This window comes from Mandrillus leucophaeus, unplaced genomic scaffold (genome assembly GCF_000951045.1).
Source record: "Mandrillus leucophaeus isolate KB7577 unplaced genomic scaffold, Mleu.le_1.0 Scaffold195, whole genome shotgun sequence".
NCBI lineage: Eukaryota > Metazoa > Chordata > Mammalia > Primates > Cercopithecidae > Mandrillus > Mandrillus leucophaeus.
The window spans coordinates 1,691,876-1,705,607 of record NW_012101976.1 but is presented as its reverse complement, the minus strand read 5'-3'; the positions used below and the strand labels follow the sequence as shown (position 1 = coordinate 1,705,607).

The 13,732-nt window shown below is 55.0% G+C and overlaps 1 protein-coding gene across 1 annotated transcript in view; it reads right to left on the bottom strand.

The window, feature by feature from the left end:
* Positions 1 to 13,732, bottom strand: part of PPL (periplakin) — a 66,723-nt gene that overhangs the window by 4,528 nt on the left and 48,463 nt on the right. Inside the window, 15 exon segments of the mRNA XM_011978455.1 lie at positions 439 to 531; positions 1,377 to 1,493; positions 2,255 to 2,338; positions 3,444 to 3,594; positions 3,990 to 4,183; positions 5,073 to 5,211; positions 5,297 to 5,475; positions 6,517 to 6,674; positions 6,861 to 6,958; positions 7,753 to 7,904; positions 8,537 to 8,683; positions 8,870 to 8,992; positions 10,979 to 11,074; positions 12,305 to 12,412; positions 12,515 to 12,676. Of these exon segments, the coding sequence (XP_011833845.1) occupies positions 439 to 531; positions 1,377 to 1,493; positions 2,255 to 2,338; positions 3,444 to 3,594; positions 3,990 to 4,183; positions 5,073 to 5,211; positions 5,297 to 5,475; positions 6,517 to 6,674; positions 6,861 to 6,958; positions 7,753 to 7,904; positions 8,537 to 8,683; positions 8,870 to 8,992; positions 10,979 to 11,074; positions 12,305 to 12,412; positions 12,515 to 12,676 (2,001 nt within the window).

The following is a 13,732-nucleotide window of genomic DNA, read 5'->3' as shown; positions in this document are numbered from 1 at the left end:
CTGCAACCTCCACCTCCTGGATTCAAGCAATTCTGCCTCAGTCTCCTGAGTAGCTGGGATTACAGGCATGCGCCACGCCGCCCAGCTAATTTTTGCATTTTTAGTAGACGCAGCGTTTCACCATGTTGGCCAGGCTGGTCTCAAACTCCTGACCTCAGGTGATCCGCCCGCCTCGGCCTCCCAGTGTGCTGGGATTACAAGCGTGAGCCACCATGTTTAGCTGAAAATAGCATTCACTTTCAGCAGATGTTTACTGAGTTGAATAAGTTCTCATGTCAGTAGAAGCATTGGCTCGGGCCAGTCTTTGCACTGGTCCTGCCCAGAAACGTTAGCAAGGGGACACTCCCATCAATTCACAGACTATTTCTCTGAGACAGAGTCTGTCTTTGTCACCTGTTAGCACAGCTTGAAGTAGGATTTCTTACGAAGATCAGTTACCTGTCTCAGGAGATTCAGAGCAAACTCCAGATTCTGCAGCCTCTGTCTGTTGATGGCGTAAACTTCAGTGAACTTGGCGGCAAGTGCTGCTTCCTGCAGACAAGAGGTTTAGGAGAGCGATCAACAAACAGGTGTCAACAGGGTAAGCAACAGAGAGCTAGAGAGTGTGGGCGTGGTTCTTGAGAAGTATGGAATTTGGGGGTAGAGGCATAACTCCTGCTTTAGTCTCACTGGTGGAGAGAAAATTGGATCTCGAGGCAGAAGATCCAGACCAGGGTCTTGACTACACTGACTTTGAGCACCAGTGTTCTTTCTTGTGTGTGCAAGGGACTAATATCAGCCCTCCACTCTACTTACTGAGCAAAAGAGGAACTTTCCAGATCCATGGCTTTGACCCTGACACTGCTGTTCAGCTGTGTTTTCAAAAGTTTTTACTTTTTAAAGACAGAATCTCTCTCACTCAGACTGAAGTGCAGTGCTGTGATTGCAGCTCACTACAGCCTTGAACTCCTGGGCTCAAGTGATCCTCCCTCCTCAGCCTCCCAAGCAGCTGCAGGTGTGCACCACCACGCCTGGCTAATTTTTTTGTAGATATGGGGTCCTGCTTTGTTGCCTGGGCTGGTCTCAAACTCCTGGGCTCAAGCAGTTCTCCCACCTTGGCCTCCCCAAGTGCTAGGATTACAGGTGCTAGGAGCCACCCAAAGTGCTAGGAGCCACCGCGCCCAGCCTTGCTGTCTTTCTAGGCATATCGCTGTCACTGCCCTAGAGCAAGTTCCTCATCTTCTCTTACCAAACCTGTTTGCACACAGGAGGGCTCTCAGTGGCTTCCCTGTTGTATGTGCATCTCTGAGGCCAGCGCGTGACACCAATGCTCCCTGGGGAGCAGGGCAGCTTGGCCTCCACCTCAGTCCCGAGGCCGCCCGGCCCACAAAACTCACCTCTTCCTTCACTTTGGCGGCAGGAGATTGGAGCCTGGCTCTCTTGCCCACGTGGCTGCTCCTTCCATTCTCCAAGTCGAGAAGGGACCTTAGTTTTTCTGCTTCTAACTCATAGTCCTGCATGAGTGAGAGACATGGCAGAGGGTAGAGTAAAACAGGTTAGAAGAGACAGACATGTTCCTGTACCCCTTCCGGCTGACCCAGACCAGCCCTGTGCCATGTGCTGGTTTTATAATCTGCACGGGTCTTCCTCACAGCTGCACCCTGTAGTGATTGCCAGGAGGTTTTGAGAATTACCTATACCTCAGCAGTACATAGCTCCATCACTCAGTAACATGTAAGACAAGAAAAAGCACCCCCCGAATTCCCCTCCCGACCTTCCTACACGCCTAGAGATTTTCACCTGCTGCTGCTGCTTTTAACATTGTACCATCACCTTGTCTCACCTTGCCACCACCTCTTCTCATGTTTACCAGCTTGCAGACTTCATAATCCAGCAAGTGGATGTGTGCTGCTTCACGCAGCTTTCCCCTTCCACTGGACACCCGTCCTTTCCAGCTTACTAGTTTTGCTATTGTAAATAGGGCTGTTGCAACAATTTTATCCTGCTTTTTTTTTTTTTTGTATTTTTTCCTTAAGGATAAATTCCCCCAAAGAGTTTACTGCTTCAGAGTATAAAACCCTTTTACGGCACTGCATGTCTAGTACCATGCTATTTTCCCAAAAGCCCGTGCCAGTTTGCACAGCAGCCAGCAGTGCCGCCGGATGGCCAGCTCCACCCACATGTGCCAAGGCTGGTGCTTGCTGCTTCTCTGACCAGGGGACGGAGGAACGAGGCCCCTGCTGTTTGTGCTTCGGGCAGAAGTTTCCCGGCTCACCTTTACAGCCTGCTGGTACTGCTGGGAATTGGCACAGATCTTCTGTACTTCCTGCTCCCTACTTGCTATCTCATCTAGCAGGTTCTGTAAGACACAGTTTAAAAATGAAAACGAACCGGAAAAAAAAATTTAGAAAAGCAAACGTGGATGAAGTAGCTGGAAATCTCAGCATCTGAATTTACTCTTCTCTAGCACAAAGTATGATGAATGGCTCCCTGGTATACATTATTGTTCATTGCAAAAGGCAGTTTTTTTTTTTTTGGTTTTTTTTTTTTTTTGAGACAGAGTCTCACTGCATTGCCCAGGCTGGAGTGCAGTGGCACAATCTTGGCTCACTGCAACCTTAGCCTCCTGGGTTCAAGCAGTTCTGCCTCAGCCTCCCAAGTAGCTGGGACTACAGGCTCCTGCCACCATACCCAGCTAGGTTTTTTTTTGTATTTTTAGTAGAGATGGGGTTTCACTGTGTTGCCAGGCTGGTCTTGAATTCCTCACTTCGTGATCCACCTGCCTCGGCCTCCCAAAATGCTGGCATTACAGGCGTGAACCACTGCACCCGGCCATAAAAGGCAGTTCTAAGGCTCTGTGAAAGGCCAAGATCATTATCTCTGCTAGGAAACAAATGTTTACTGATGATTTGGACCACCAGACACTGTTCTGCTCTCTGACTTAGATTATCTCATTTGATCTTCAAGTGATGCCAGAAGGTAAGCATCGTGACCTCCAGCTTATGAGTGAGGAAAGTCAAGTTTCCAAAGTGGGGATGTGGCTGATGGGGTGGACCTGGGAGTTGCATCTCAGCCTTTATCTTCCCATGTTCTTCTCTCACCCCAAGGCACTGTGTTGGGCCTGGGGAGGCCGGAGTCCCAACTTTGGAAATGGGATTTTCCCCACAAAGGCGGCTCCTCATTCTGTAGCTGCTCACTCAGATAGCCAACCCACGCCAGGCGTCCACTCTGCACCAGGCCCTGTGCGGGGCACTGAGCTGGGAGAGGTGAGCCACACACTCGGATCTTGTTCTCAGAGGGTTGGGTATTGGGAGCCTGAGAGCTGAGGCCCAGGGAGGACACAGCTGTGGCAGGCCTCTGCCCTGCTCCACCTCCCAAAAGCTTGGCTCCCCAGAAAGGGGCTTGCTGACCTCTGACCCTCCCTCGCCAGTGTGTGCCTGGGGCTGCAGAAGCGGCCGTCTCACCTTCTGGTTCTTTAGCTTGGTCTCCATCTGGCTGAGGCTGTCTGTCTCCTGGGGCTCGTAACTGGGGATGCTGGCTAGGAGCTGCAGCACGTGGTCACGGCCGTGGTGGAAGTCCTCGTAGGCCGCCTTGGCACTCTGTAGGCTCTGTGCCCTGCCAAGGCAAAGCATTCAGGCCTTGGCCACAGCAAGCAGATGCCTTACGGGGCCCTCATTTTTTAAAAAAAAGTGGGAAACAATCAAATGTAACTTAACTAGAAATACCCTAAGTATCTCCCACACAGGGTGGGTGGTAATTAGGGAATGTCAGGTGGGAGTGTGGAGAACCAGGTGAGTCCACATACACTGACTTGCAGAGATGCCCATTGTGGATTACAAGACCCAGGTAATCATGACTCAAAGGAGAGACCACAGGGCTGTCAGGGAATCTGACGAACTCACCAAAAAGAAAAACAGCACCATCTGTGGGACATGGCTACAGCATTGTTTAGAGGGAATTAGATCGCATTCTCAGAAGACAAGAATGACCACCACCCCCCGCACCCTCACCTGCGCTCCACCTGCTGGCACAGGTTGTCGAAACGCTGGCCCAGCTTGTGCACCTCGGCCTCCTGGCGCTCCAGGTCCGGGCAGTGCTCCTGGAAGCGGCTGGCCAGTGTGCTCGAGCACTGCTTGGCTGCCTGCAAGTTCTGCTCCACCTCACCCAGGAGGGACTTCTGGGCCTGTAACTCAGAGGCCATGGCCTGGCCGGGCAGAGGAGGAGACAGCGGTGCTATGGCCAGAGCTTCCAGAGCTCCCAGAGCCGGGTGATGACACCCCCCACAGCCCGCGGGCCACTGGCTGTAGGAGGGTGGTCAAGGCCACAAGGAGGAGGGACTGGAGCCTTGCTCTGTCCATCTCACACCTGGGTCGCTTCTGCCATCTTCTGTTTTATTACAATGAACAAAGCCCTGAAAAACTAACTTCTAAAAACACTGCAGCAGGCAGCTCGTGCCCCGCACTAGAACAGCCTGCCATGGGCCGTGCGGCCTTGGCAAAAGCGGGTCGTGAGATGGGAGTGTGAATAAGGGGCCTCGGGTCGCAGACTTGAATGTTTCCTGCGCTCAGGCAGGCCATGCGGGAAGGGGGCCTGTGGCAACTGCGAGGGGAAAGCAGGCCGAGGAGGCAGCTGCTCCTCTGCCCCGTGACTTGCCCTGTGGACTGCAGCCCAGGATGCCAGCTCTGCTCAGCAAGAGATACTGGGAACATGGATTGTTAGGTGTTTTTTTTTTTTTTTTAAGAGATGGGGCTTGCAACATTGTCCATGTTGGACCTAAACTCCAGGGCTCAAGCAAGCCCACCCCAGCCTCCTGAATGGCTGGTGTTACAAGCATGTGCCACTGCACTGTCTATTGCAGATATGTGATCTTAAAATGCTGGCATCTGAAATCCCATAGATCACACAGATCCCGTGAATAGCTCGGATTTGTCTTGCGGGCCTCCATTTGCAGTTCCCAGTTTGTCACACTGGGCATTCCAAACCCAGGGAGACGGGATGCTGGTGTCCTCGTCTGTCTGGATGGGGTGGGTGGATGGGCCTGATGCCCTCACCTGCTCAGAGAAGGACTTCTGGGATTTGGGCCCCAGACTCACCGCCAGCTCTTGTCCCTTGCTGTCCAGGATGCAGCTACTCTCGGGCACTGTGTCATCCTGATTCAGATGGTTCTCGTGTGTGGCCAGCAACTCCCAGCCCTGCTGCAGGCTCTTCTCCAGGCGGTTGGCCACGTCAACTCTGAGGACACCAGTCAGGCGTCAGGGGATACCCACCTGGTCCCCTGACGCCACCCCAACCTCCATGTTGCCTGTCTGCCACCCACTTTTCCTGGGCCAAGTCCAGCAGCTGCACCAGGCGCTCGTATTTCTGGTTGGTGTCCTCCACCCGGGTCCTCAGCAGGGGTGCGGTGCCACTGCCCGGGAGGGCCTGGATGAAGGCTTCGCCCTCAGCCGCGCTCCGAGTCTTCTCAGGCTCAATCCGCAGTAGCTCATTGGTGATGTTCTGTGGGGACCAGGGCCCCTCAGTTTTGGACACAGCCAGGCAGCCCCTTCCCCCGAGGATGTGGCCAGGGTGGGCACACATTCCCACATCAGGGACAGTGGAAGCAGCTGGAAAGGCCTGGCACGCTCTGGGGCTCTGATGTGGCGTCTGGACGCCAGCCTGAGGGCTGCATCTTTCACGAGCATCCCAGGGAACCGCTGAGGTGGACTGTGGACTAGTGCCACCAAAAGCACCCAGGCAGCTGCCGGGCCTGTGCTGTCCTAAGCACTGCACGTGAACGCTTCTGTTTAATAACCTTTCCAGCAACCCTGGGAGGTGAGTACTACGACTCCACCCAGTCACGGGTGGGGGCGTCATGACTCCCAGCAACTTAGGAAGGGACTTGTGGGGTCAGGTTACACCCGAGACCCGCATCCTCTCACCCTGACTCGGCCCTCACTGTGAGGCCCCATCAGGGACTAGGGCACTTCTCCAATCCCAGATCCCCCTCTGTAAAATTGGAGTGCTACTCCCTGCCTCAAAGGGCTGCCTTGAGGATGTGGGAGACTGTGTAGGAAAGGAGGTGGGTGGTGGTGGCCTTGCTACGTTGCCCCCGGCATCAGCTCACCCTGTCCTTGCCACCACCCTGCAAGCAGGGTCAACCCATCCTACTGAAGAGGCCTGGGGTTTAGCTAACGTGTCTGCGGTCAAATCAGCCAGTGACCCAGTCCTGCGGAATTCCACAGCCCATGTGCCGCGCCAGGCGTCAGATCGACAAGCCATGCAGGGACAGTGCAAGCCTTGGCTCTTTCTCCTGGGGATGTGTCTGGAAAGAGCCTGGCGGCCTGGTCCTTGGTCTGGAAACTGGGGAGGTGATGAGGGCAGCCCTACCACCTCCACGACTCGGGACCCGGTTACATGCAGCAGGCTGTCCCTGTCAGACACCTGCAGTGAATGTCCTAAGACCCCATGGGGAAAAGACCTCAAATAGGGGCCCCCAGGGAGCCAGGGGGCCAGTGCAGGGCTCCCCAGGCCCCGTCTGTGCTCCTGACCCACAGGTACCTTGAGGTCTTTGGCTCGCTCAGCACTGTCCTGCACAGCCCGGCCTTGCTCCAGCGGTGGCCGCAGGATCCCTGTGATGGCCTTCTCCTGCCGGTCCAGGTCTCTGGCCACCTTGTCCAAGCCAGCCAGCAGCTGCCGCCCTTGTAGGTCAGAGGCATCTGTGGAGGGAAGGAGGACACAGGCAGGTGTGACAATGGGCCAGGGGTGTGAGGCCCAGGGAGGGACCTAGGCACCCAGCCCCCCACCTCCTGCCAGGCCCCTGCCATCTCATCCACAGCATATACCCTGGGTGCAGCCCCTCCCTGGCACCCCCAGAGCCTCAGGCGAGTGGCCCTGGCACCCACCTCCAGGGTTCTCGGTCTTCAGCACCTCATACCGCTGCTGCAGCGTGCGTTTGCTCCCGGCTGCCTTCTGCTGCACGCTCCGGTACTGGCTGCCCAGGCTGTGAGGACAGAAATGAGCTGGGAACCTGGGCAGCCCACCACCCCTTGCACCCACAGAGACACGACAGCAGACTGGCTGGGCAGACACCCCAGAGGAGCCTGACAGCTCCTTAGATGCAGACAGCGAGTGCTCACTGTCGTGCTGGCCTTTGTGTGCTCCTGGGCTCAGAACTCCTCCTCCTTCCCCTTCTTCATAGGAAGTCTTAAACTACCTAAAATTGTCCAATAAACTCCACCAAGATGTTACCTCTGAGGGAGCATACACAGTAGGTGCTCAATAAATACTTGAATGAATAAATGAAGGCATTCCTTGAATCATCCACTCATTCAGCAAGGAGTTCCTGGGCACCAACTTTCCACCAGGTACTTAACTAGGCCCTGGAGAGAGGAAATTCAAGGAGCCCAACGAGACTGACACATATGATAGTCAATAAAAAGTGGTGTGTGCAGTGGAAGAAGGTGCCTGGGAGCAGAGGAGGCAGCCCTGATTCCAGCTGAGTCCACAGTCGAGGGGCTGGGAGCTGCAGGTACAGGGAGCAGTGCGTGTGGGAGCCAGGGGCCCTTAGAAACTGCTTGCTGGACGAAGCCAAGAGCTGGACATTCATGTTCAGCAAGTCAGCCGGCCCACGATCTGCCCCTCTCCTGCATGAACCTCCAAGGGGGTACAAATGGAGAGTGTCAGCAACCCCCCGCTCCCCAGAGGCTGAGTCCAAATGCCCAGGGCTATGAATGGGGCCTGAGAAGCCCTGGGGGTGGGGCTGGTCCATGCAGACTCCCGCCTTTGCCCTTGTACCTGTCAGCCAGAGCCAGGGCCTCAGGGTCTGTGGGGGGGATCACGAAACAGACAGCCGGAGCAATCAGCTTGTTCCCAGCGCTGTCCATGAGTTCCCAGCTCTCCCCGTTGTTCTTCTGCAGGGTGTAGCTGTAGCCCCGTGAAATCAGGCCCTGGCAAGGGCAGGCCAGACAGTCAGGGTCCCGGGAGGGGCTGAGGGCCTGCGAGCGCGGTACCCATCTCACCCTGGACTCTTGGACCTGGGGACCCTTGGCTCATCACTTGAACCCTCCCCAAAGAGTTGGGAGGATTATGCAGGAGGAGCACATATGTTGAGGCTGCTGGCCCAGCAACCCACCTCCATTTCCCTTTGAAGAACCGTCCCTCCCAATTCCCAGTCCCTGTGGTCTCATTCCTTCTCCATTCCCAAGCTCCAGATGGACATGTGACTTGGACCTGGCCAATGTGAGACTGGCATTCCCCGGCCACAGTCACTGGTATAGGGTGGACACTGGCGTTCCCCGGCCACAGTGATTGGTGTAGGGTGGACACGTGACTCAGTGGGCCAATGAGAACCTGGCCGGGGACTTCTGAGGTGGGACTGGGGTTGCTAAGCTGGTGGAACACAAGGCCAGGGCAGGCGAGGTGGGGGCCAGTCGGCCTGCATGAGGTAAAGGGTTGGCAGAGTGACACCAACCATGGAGACAGGCAGAGGCTCCCGAGAACGTCGCCTGAGGCCCCAGATCCAGCCATGTTACCCCAAAGACTTTGTAGTGATGTGAACAGAGGACCTAGCTCCGCGCACCTGCTCCCCCTCAAAGTCACAGAGTGCCTCCACAGGGATGGGCTTGAGCGGAGTCTCCCGGCGGTACTTGAGGGGCACCACCTGCTGGCCTCGCTTCTGCAACCCCCGCACCACGTCCTCATACTTGTCCAGCACCTTCTCCTGGTCCTGAAGAGAACAGGGTCAGGGGCCCGGTGAGACCAACAGCCTTCCCCCTGGTGGGAGGGCGCCGAGTAGGGGCTGGGGTCAGCAGGTGGGGTGCTGTGGGGGGCTCTGTCCAGGGCTGAGGGTAGGCATGGTGTAGAGGGGTCCCCCGCCCCCCCGGGCCAGCAGGGGTCCTGGGCCCTCGCTCACATCCAGCTCCCGCAGCAGCAGCTCAATCTGGTACCGGTCCTTGAAGTCAGGGCCGTATTTCTGGTTCAGGTCCGAGTCCACCTTGTGCAGCAGCTCCTGAGCGTCCTTCACGTCTTTGTGGAACTTGGGGAGAAGGTGGCTCTGTCACAGCCAGGAAACCACTAGAAGCACCTGGGCTTCTGTCCGAGGCTTCAAGCTCATCCCCCAGGCGGGGCTGGGCCTCCGGTTCACTGGGAGTCCAGCATGGGACCCTGCACTGAGCCTGAGGCTCCTCTGCGTGGAAACAGCCTCACCCTCCCTGAGCTGGCTCCTTAGGGGCCTCACTGGGAGAAGGCAGGTCCCTTCCCACCCATCCATGAGATGCCACCTCTGTGACATGTTTTCTTTGATATACCAGTAAGTCTTGAGGTGTCCTTGATTCAATTCCTCTCTCTGTACTAGGAACACCCAGACTTACTACTACAGTTTCTTTCTAGGTTTTGATAATAGCCTCTCCTTTTTGTTTTCGAAAATTCTCTTGCCCGTTCTTCAGTCTATTAGCTCTTGGGTCACTGTCAGCTATCCCCTGGGCTGAGCACCTGGGCTGCAGCCATGAACAGGACCTGAAGCCCCCACCGTGCAGCTCAGTGAATGAGGAGTGACATGGCGTCGCCCACATCCAGGTTTCCCCAGACATCTCAATCCTAAGAATTACCCGCAGCTTCTTAAGAACTCTCATTCCTCTGGAAACAGACAAGTGTCCAGCCACAGATGAGTGGATAAACACAGTGGTCTAGCCATACAATGGGATATGATTCAGCCATAAAAAGGAGTGAGGCACTGAAAATGCTACAACACAGACGAACCCGGAAAACACGCTCAGTGAGAGAAGCCAGACACAAAAGGGCAGAGACTGCATGATCCCACTGATTCTTCATATTCGTTCTAGATGTGAAACATCTGGAACAGGTAAGTCCACAGAGACAGCAAGAAGACCAAAGGTGACCTGGGGCTGCGGGAGCGGGAATGGAAGACTTACTGCCTAATGAGTACAGGGTTTTTTTGTTTTGTTTTGTTTTTTGCTTTTTTTTTTGAGGTGGAGTCTCACTCTGTCGCCCAGGCTGGAGTACAATGGCACAATCTCAGCTCACTGCAACCTCTGCCTCCTGGGTTCAAGCAATTCTCCTGCCTCAGCCTCCCATCTGGGATTACAGGTATGGGCCACCACGCCTGGCTAACTTTTGTATTTTTAGTAGAGATGGGGTTTCATCATGTTGGCCAGGGTGGTCTCGAACTCCTGATCTCAGGTGATCCACTCGCCTCAGCTTCCCAAAGTGCTGGAATTACAGGCGTGAGCCACCGTGCCCGACCAGGGTATAGGGTTTCTCTTTGGGGTGATAGAAAGTTTTGCAAGTAGATGGTGGTGATGGTTGCATAGTATTGCAAATGCAATGACTGCCACTGAATTGTACACTTAAAAATGGCAAACTGGCCAGGTGCGATGGCTCACACCTGTAATCCAGCCAGAGCCAGGGCCTCAGGGTGCACTTTGGGAAGCCGAGGCAGGCGAATAACCTGAGCTCAGGAGTTCGAGACCAGCCTGACCAACATGGCAAAACCCCGCCTTTACTGAAAATACAAAAATTAGCTGGGTGTGTTGATGTACACTTGTAATCCCAGCTGTTCAGGAGGCTGAGGCAGGAGAATCACTGGAACCCAGGAGGCAGAGGTTGCAGTGAGCCAAGATCGCACCACTGCACTCCAGCCTGAGTGACAAGGTGAGACTCTCTCTCAAAAATAAAAACAAAAACAAAACACAACTTTTGTTTTATGTATCTGCATGCATATTATTTTATCAAGATTATAAACCCCACACACTCACCCTAGACCCCATGTGACCTGGGGAATCAGACTCTGGCCCTGGTCCCCAAGGAGGATGGACAGGGGCTGGCAAGCTTGGGACATGTCTGCACACGCCATCAGAAGCACGGGTGCTGGGGGCCTGGGATGGCAGCCCCGCAAGGCTCCTGGACCAAGCAGCATGAGGCCACACATGAGCCAAGCAGGCACTGAGCGCTCTCAGAGAGCAGCACCACTGGTGCTGGGGGGACTCCCAGGAGAGGCAGGTACCTGGTGGTAGTCCTCCATGTACTTGAGGTGACTCTCCTCGCAGATGAGCAGGTTCAGGTACTCCTTCCAGTCTGCGTGCACAGCCTCCATGTGTGCCTGCCAGAAGAAGGGGCTGGTCACCATTGGGCAGGTACTGCAGACACCAAGGGAGGGACCACTGGGATATTGGGCTAGGGCATGGTTGGGGAGGGAGGCATCTGGCATCTCTCTGGGAGTGGCTACCACAGAGGTAGCCAACTTCTGCTCAGGGGTGGGAGGAGAGAGGGGTTACGTCAGGGACCAAACAGGGATGCCACATATGGATGCCCAGGCTGTGCGGTGCACAAGGGGCAAGTGGGGGCTGTGTCTGCCTAAAGTGGTGCCTTCAGCAAATCTGCACAAAGGCACTGTCATGGACCAAACAGTGTCCCACCAAATCCATGACCCTGGCCAGGCATGGTGGCTCACGTCTGTAATCGCAGCAGTTTGGGAGGCCGAGGCGGGTGGATCACCTGAGGTCAGGAGTTCAAGACTAGCCTGGCCCACATGATGAGGCCCCGTCTCTACTAAAAATACAAAAATTAGCTGGGTGTGGTGGCGGGCGCCTGTAGTCCCAGCTACTCGGGAGGCTGAGGCAGGAGAATCGCTTCAACCTGGGAAGCGGAGGTTGCAGTGAGCTGAGATCGCACCACTGCACTCCAGCCTGGGCGACAACAGCAAAACTCCATCTCAGGTGGGGTTGGCAGGGGCATTGTGGGGGTTGGGAAGAATGCGACCTTATTTGGGAATAGGATCTTTGCAGATGTCATTAGTTAAGGATCCTGAAATTAGGGTAAGCCCTAAATCCATTGACTGGCATCCTTATAAGAAGAGAGGACACAGAGAGACATGGGGAGAGAAGGCCGTGTGAAGATGGAGGAAGGGACTGAAATGATACAGCCACAAGCCAAGGGCTGCTGGCAACCCCCAGAAGCTGGAAGAGCAAGGAAGGTACATGTCCTGGAGCTTCCAGAGGGAATGAAGCCCTAAGACACCTTGATTTCAGACTTACAGCCCACAGACCTCTGAGAGAATGAATTTCTGTTGTTTAAAGCCACTAAGTTTGTTTTAACTTGTTGCAGCAACTCTAGGGGGCTTCAGAAGTCCAGGGGCTTAGGGCAGAGGTGTCAACGGATCAGGATAAATGAAGGAGGCAGAGTCAGACACAGCAAGATAGAGACAGACAGACACAAGATGCAGCTTGCAGGACCCCCAGCTCCGGGGTCTGCCCGAGCTCCAGGCGACCCACAGGCAGAGGCCAACCAGAAGCCACCCTGGAGGAAGTGTCTGGTCTTGGGGTGCACACACCTCAATGGAGTTCCTCCCGGGGTGCTCGGCTGCCAGCAGCTGGTCACCCTCGCTGTGCAGTTTGTTGATTCTCTTCTCTTTGGCCTCCAGGTTCCGGTTGATGAAATTCTGCAGTGCGGGGCAGTGGAGGGGCCTCAGTGCCCAGCCTGACGGGCCTGTGCTCTCTCCAGGGCTGCCTCCTCCCTGACGTCCCAGGCCCCCAGCGCCCACCTCGTACTGGCGCCGGCGGCTGGGATAGTCGAGGTTGCGGTCACTCCAGTCGTACTGCATGCGGTCCTTGGCCTGCTGGTCTAGCCAGTACAGCTCGTTGGTGCAGCGCTGCATGTAGTCCTGCAGTGAACTCAGGTGCTGCTGCCGGGCCTGTGATGCTGCCTGAAGGGGCCGGGACAAGGACAGGGCTGCGTCCTCAGCCCACTGCCACTGCTCACTTCCTTCCCCACCTCCTGCAGGGCCCAGCTATGGCCGGCCTGAGGACAAGCCCAGCTTAGCCACTTCCAGGCCAGGTCCCCTTAGACAAGTCACCTGACCCCCTGAAACTCATTCATTCATTCAGCAAATGTTTATTGAGCATCTTCTACGCGCTGGACATGGCTCCAGGCACTGGGGATACAGCAGTGAATGAAACACACAAAACCCTTGCGGAACTGACACTTTTGTGAAGACTTAGTTTGCCCATCTGTAAATGGGGACGATGAAAGTCCTGACCTCACAGCGCACACAGACTGGCATATAGTTAGTTGGTGCTCAACAAATATCAGTCACTATAGCTGCTACTTTGATCTTTATCACGATCGTCTTACAGAGGGCTGGAAGGAAAGCACCACTTTACGTCTGAGAAGCGGGGGTGCAAGGGAAAGGAGGGATGTTTGCATTTTGGTACATGGGGCCCTCCGCGAGCCAGCACTGCGCTACGAACTTCTGCAACATTGACTCATTTCATCCTCAGAGCGACCCTATGAGACAGGAACAGGTAGGAACTCCATTTCACAGATGAGGAAACTGAGGCTCCCAGAGGCTAAGTAACACGCTCAAGGTGGCACCACTAACACTAAGGAGCAGAGGCAGCATGGCTCCTTACAACGACAGTGCTGCCTCTGCGTTCTCTGAGATGTCTGAAACATCCGCAACGAGAAAGTATTTGCGTAACACTCATGCAATTTTTAAAACAATGCATTCTTTAAAGGTTTGGGAAGAAAAATAGAAAGCTTTTGTACAGAAAGCAAGTGGCATCCTACTTGGCACACAGCAGATACTTAATAAAGAAATAAGCAGGACAGGCTGTACCCTTGGGGTCTATTAGGGTTTTCCCTGAGCAACCAGGGTAAACCTGGCAGTCGCTCAGGAAGAGGCTGGGGCACGTCTCTTCCCACCTCAACCCCTCTCCTGATTGAAACGTTTACTGCACGCCTTTTTTTTTTTTTTTTTTTT